General features: G+C 50.9%; 1 protein-coding gene across 1 annotated transcript; it reads left to right on the forward strand.

The window, feature by feature from the left end:
- Window positions 1-2,137: 2,137 nt before the first annotated feature.
- On the forward strand, window positions 2,138-4,761 carry JUNB (JunB proto-oncogene, AP-1 transcription factor subunit). Its single transcript, XM_075206650.1, has one exon. It carries the CDS (start codon window positions 2,491-2,493, stop codon window positions 3,328-3,330), a length of 840 nt encoding a protein of 279 aa, XP_075062751.1. The 5' UTR covers window positions 2,138-2,490; the 3' UTR covers window positions 3,331-4,761.
- Window positions 4,762-6,000: the final 1,239 nt, after the last annotated feature.

Here is a 6,000-nt window from a genome sequence, read left to right on the forward strand (position 1 = left end):
CCTTATTCTCATTATTGTCCCCCTATCCTATCATTCCCCCCTTCTCATTATTCTCCCGCAATCTTCTCATCCCCTTTCTTCTCATTATTCTCCCCATTTCCTCTCATTAGCCCCTTTTTCTCATTATTCTCCCCATCCTCTCATTCCCCCCTTCTTCTCATTAATCTCCCCCTATCCTCTCATTCCCCCCATTTTTCTCATTATTCGCCCAATCCTCCCATTCCCCCCTTTTTTCTCATTAATCTCCCCCTATCATCTCATTCTCCCTTCTCATTATTCTCCCGCAATCCTTTCATTCCCCCCCTCTTCCCATTATTCTCCCCCTTATCATCTCATTCACCTCCCTTCATCTCATTATTCTCCACCTTCTACTCATTATTCTCCTCCTATTCTCACATTCCCCTCCTTATTCTTCCCCTATCCTCTCATTATCCCCCTCCTTCCTCTCATCCCATCTTCTCATTATTCTTCTCATATCCTCCAATTATGCTTCCCTTATCCTCTCATTATTCGTCTCCCTTCCTCTTATTATTCTCCCTCTATCCTCTCATTATTCTTCCCCTATCCTCTCATTATCCCCCTCCTTCCTCTCACCCCCCCATTGTCCCCCTCCCTCTCACCCCCCCATCCTCCCATTATCCCCCTCCTTCCTTTCACCCCCCCATTATCCCCCTCCTTCCACTCACCACCCATCCTCCCACCCCCCCAATATCCCCCTCCTTCCTCTCACCCCCCATTATCCCCCTCCTTCCACTCACCCCCCATCCTCCCACCCCCCCCCAATATCCCCCTCCTTCCTCTCACCCCCCCCCCCATTATCCCCCTCCTTCCTCTCACCCCCCCATTATCCCCCTCCTTCCTCTCACCCCCCCATATCCCCCTCCTTCCTCTCACCCCCCCATTATCCCCCTCCTTCCTCTCACCCCCCCATATCCCCCTCCTTCCTCTCACCCCCCATATCCCTCTCCTTCCTCTCACCCCATCCTCCCATTATTCTCCCTTTAACTGATCATCCCCACTATCTCTCATTAATCTCTTCCCTATCCTCTCGTTATTCTTCTCTCCTGATCCTCTCAGTATTCTCCCCCATCCTGTCAGTATTGTACCCCTATCCACTCAGTATTCTGCTCCCATCTTGTGCTCTCTCCTGAGTGTCCTCCTCTCCCACCCACTCCTGTGCTCCCTTCTCAGTGTCCTGTGCTCTCTTCTCAGTGTCCCCCTCTCCCTCCCCACATCCTGTGCTCTCTCCTCAGTGTCACTCTATCCTTCCTCAAGTTCTGTGCTCTCTCCTCAGTGTCCCCCTCACTCCTCACGTCCTGTGCTCTCTCCTCAGTGTCCCCCTCACTCCTCACGTCCGGTGCTCTTTCCTCAGTGTCCCCCTCCCCATGTTCAGTGCTCTCTCCTCAGTGTCCCCCTGTCCCTCCCCACATCCTGTGCTCTCTCCTCAGTGTCCCCCTCTCACTCCTCACGTCCTGTGCTTTCCTCAGTATCAACCCCCCACGTTCAGTGCTCTCTCCTCAGTGTCCCCCTCTGCCTCCCCACATGCTGGGCTCTCTCCTCAGTGTCCCCCTCTCCCTCCCCACGTCCTGTTCTCTCCTCAGTGTCCCCCTCTCCCTCCCCACGTCCTGTTTTCTCCTCAGTGTCCCCCTCTCCCTCCCCACGTCCTGTTTTCTCCTCAGTGTCCCCCTCTCCCTCCCCACGTCCTGTTCTCTCCTCAGTGTCCCCCTCTCCCTCCCCACGTCCTGTTTTCTCCTCAGTGTCCCCCTCTCCCTCCCCCCCGTCCTGTTCTCTCCTCAGTGTCCCCCTCTCCCTCCCCACGTCCTGTTCTCTCCTCAGTGTCCCCCTCTCCTTCCCCACGTCCTGTTCTCTCCTCAGTGTCCCCCTCTCCTTCCCCACGATCGGTGCTCTCTCCTTAGTGTCTCCCTCTCCCTCCCCACCTCCTGCACTCTGTGCTCTCTCCTCCCTCCTCACACTATATCCACCAACCTCCCCCTGTTTACAAGCAGCACGAGTTTCCTGGCAGTGCCGTCACACGCTCCCCCTTCTCACGCTCACCAGCCATGATGTCACTCTGTTCTACACCAATGAGCGGCCGGCTGGGACCTTCCGGAGGCCGGGCCTCCATATAAAGCCTATGGAGCTCCTCGCTGAACTGTCAAACGGGACGGAGTTTCCCCTCACTTCAGCGGTCACTAGCGGAGAGTACAGTACGGGGGACTTCTGTCACTTGTCATACCCGGCTCTAAGCACAGACATCCGGGAACTCCTGTCTATCCAGAGCTGCTGCTACCACCACAGACATCCGGGAACTCCTGACTATCCAGGGCTGCTGCTGCCACCACCAGCGCCCACACATCCGGGTACTCCTGTCTATCCAGACCTGCTGCCACCAGTGCCCTGACATCCGGGTACCCTGTCTATCCAGAGCTGCTGCCACCACCAGTGCCCAGACATCCGGGTACTCCTGCCAGCTTCCACCGCTCCAGTCTCATGTGCTCCAAGATGGAGCAGCCCTTCTACCACGACGACTCGCTGCTGTCCGCCTACTCCCGCCCCGAGCAGGGTCTCCTCAAGCCCGGCCTGGGCTCCCTGAACGAGCAGCAGTACCGGGGCCCCAAGCCCGCCGACCTGTCCTACTACACGGAGCAGCCCAGCCTGAAGATGTCCGCCCCGGAGCTGGAGAGACTGATCATCCACAGCGGCCCCGGGGTCATCAACACCCCTAACGGGGGCCAGCTGTACTTCCGGGGGGGCGGCATCACGGAGGAGCAGGAGGGCTTCGTGGACGGCTTCGTCCGGGCCCTGGACGACCTGCACAAGATGAACCGAGAGGGGCCCCCCAACGTGTCCCTGGGCGGAGGGGCCACGTCCCCGGCCGGCGGCAGCGCCATGTACGGGGACCCGGCCGTCTACACCAACCTGGCCAGCTACAACTGCTACCGCCAGCCCTCGGCCACCATCAACTACCTGCCGCACAGCTACGGGCCCCCTCCCTTCAAGGAGGAGCCCCAGACCGTGCCGGACTCCGGCAGCCGGGACAGCACCCCGGCCCCGCTCTCCCCCATCAACATGGAGGAGCAGGAGAAGATCAAGGTGGAGAGGAAGCGGCTGAGGAACCGGCTGGCGGCCACCAAGTGCCGCAAGCGCAAGCTGGAGCGCATCGCCCGGCTGGAGGACAAGGTGCGGGAGCTGAAGAGCGAGAACAACGGGCTGAGCGGCACCGCCGGGGCCCTGAGGGAGCAGGTGGAGCAGCTGAAGGGCCGGGTGAGGGAGCATGCCAGGCACGGCTGCCAGCTGCTGCTGGGGAGCAAGGGGCACTCTGTCTTCTGAGGGCACCAGAGAATGGCCCGGGTGTCTGCCAGCGCACCCCCTCCTGTGCGCCCCAAACACTCAGGGGTGGAGTGGGGCAAGGACTGAGCCCATGGAGGGGGGCAAGGACTGAGCCCATGGATGGGCAAGGGTTGAGCCCTTTGTTGGGCATGGACTGAGCCCTTTGGTGAGAGGACATGAACTGAGCCCTTTGATGGGCAAGGACTGAGCCCTTTGATGGGCAAGGACTGAGCCCTTTGATGGGAGAGGAGGTCATGAACTAATTAATGAAGGATGAGGGGGTAAAGAACTGGGTCCTGTGTAAAGTGGAGTCTTCTTCTTCAAGCTGGAGTCTGGGGGGGTCTCAGATGCTGTCATCCAGCACCCACCACAACCATGTACTTGCTGCTCCATTCCCTAACTCTGGAAGATTAGAAGGACCATGACCATGAGAGAGGAGACCTACTTCCTTTAACTCAGGCTTAAGCAACCCATGGCTTGCTTGGGGGTTGTGGCACTACAACTCCCAGCAGGTCTTGCCACCTTCTGGCATTGCTGGGACTTGGGAGTCCACAACAACTGGGGAGCCACTGGTTGCCTAAGCCTGATGTAACCCTGCTGCTGCCACATGCAATCCTCTTCAGGCCCTCGGTGCGGTAGCAGCGGTTAATTATAGTGTATGGTGACTAATCCCATCCTCAGCACTTAACTAAAAATGTCTTCCCAATTTTTTTTTTCTTGTCATATAAAAATATGTGAAATGAGGAAGCGAATGTGTGCCATGTGACTAACTTGTGAGAGGGATGGGTGGATCAGTTGGCACTGTGTGGTAACGGGACCAGCCATACATTCCATATAGTGATACTGAGTATCTACACACTGGTCGCACAATCATGCACTGTATTATTCACAAAACGTGATCTTGGGATTGCATTGTTGTAGTTAAATTAAACTACAGCAAATCTTGGAAACTGCAACTTTTTATTTTTTTATTTTCTTCCAGTGAAAAAGTTTACAGAAATGTACCAATATAACTCTTTTTCAATTAACTTTGCTGCTTGTTGATACTACAGAATATTGCAGGACAGTACTGTGACTAAACAACATAGCTGGGCAAAGTGTAAAATTGTGGGGGGAGGGGGGTTCTTATGTGTGGGAGGGTTATTTTTTTTTCTCTGCTGGTTTCAGAAAAAAAAAATCCCCATGATGAATATTTAAATACATGCACAGTTTATTTAAGAACAATGCACATAAAAAGGTACTTTTCAGAAAACTGGGAATTTTACAGTGATTCTTGGAAGCACTGAGTTTAGCAATGAATATTTTTATGCTAAGAAATGCAAAGTATGAAATGTATTTTTTTTGGTTTTATACTGCTAATGTCAATGTGCTGTAAATGTTTTATATGTCTTGTTTCTGTATTTAAGTAAATGATATTATTTTTCAAATGCCTGTTTGTGTCAATTGCCTTCATTATATAGACTATTAACAGATTTAGTTTAATGCTGTGGCAAATATTTCATTTAAAGGGGTATAGTAAAATCTTCCATTCACAATGACAGGTGCAAATATAAGCACATATCTATTAGTTTTCTGTATTTCTTAGGAATAATTAACATATAACGTTTTTAAAAATATCCTTGGGAAAATAAACTATATTTTTTAATTTATAAAGTGGCAACAGATTTGATAAAGCTGTTCAGTGAGGGGGAACACAACACAAATAACATACAATTATGTGAAATTTTAGAGAAAGATTAAATAAATGGTCTATTACTCAGGCGGTGCCCTCAAAACTGGATTTTCTGCTACTCATGATGATTCAAACAGTGAATGGTCTACGAAGTTAAACTGCCATTACATAATAATAATAATAATGGTTTCCCTGTCTGTAATTTTGGATTTTTTATCATCATCACCATTTATTTATATAGCGCCACTAATTCCGCAGCGCTGTACAGAGAACTCACATCAGTCGCTGCCCCATTGGAGCTTACAATCTAAATTCCCTAACACAGGCGTGAAAGACTGCCTAGGTTAATACGTTATTATAAATAATTATTGATTTATGCATATAGGCTAATTCACTTTGACACGAGTGCTATCACCAAAAGTTCACTTGTCAGTGGAATTAATATAATCTCAATAGACTAACTTAAATGTCAGTGGTCACATCTTACATTTCTGCTAAATGGAGGAGCTGGAAATCCTGAAAACATGGCATCGTAAAGGTACATACGGAGAGGCGTGTTATTTTTATTACATGGATGGCATTCTGCAACATTCTCTGGTTAAAGCACATCTTTGATAGAGAATGGGGCAGGAACTGATGTGAATGAGTTCTCTGTACGGTGCCGCGGAATCAGTGGTGCTATATAAATAAATTATGATGATGATGATTAGTGATATCTATGGAGAATGGATTGTTAGTGGACACTGGTGCATTCAAAACTAATGTGTCCCAAGATCCTACCTGCGTTTTCTGTGCGGACAGTGGGCTCTCCATAGAAACCAATGATCTCTAGCAATAGAACACAGCTGAAAATGTGCTGTTTGCCACCGTCTGAAAAGCAGAATTAGAGAATGCTGGTTGCCCCCAAATGCTGTGCATGCCTATTGTTTGGAACTGACCCATGGTTTCCATTCCTGCTCGTCTGATGTATACGCTGGGACAAGTCCTAAACGTATAGT

Source organism: Mixophyes fleayi, chromosome 4 (assembly GCF_038048845.1).
Source record: "Mixophyes fleayi isolate aMixFle1 chromosome 4, aMixFle1.hap1, whole genome shotgun sequence".
NCBI classification, from domain to species: Eukaryota; Metazoa; Chordata; class Amphibia; order Anura; family Limnodynastidae; genus Mixophyes; species Mixophyes fleayi.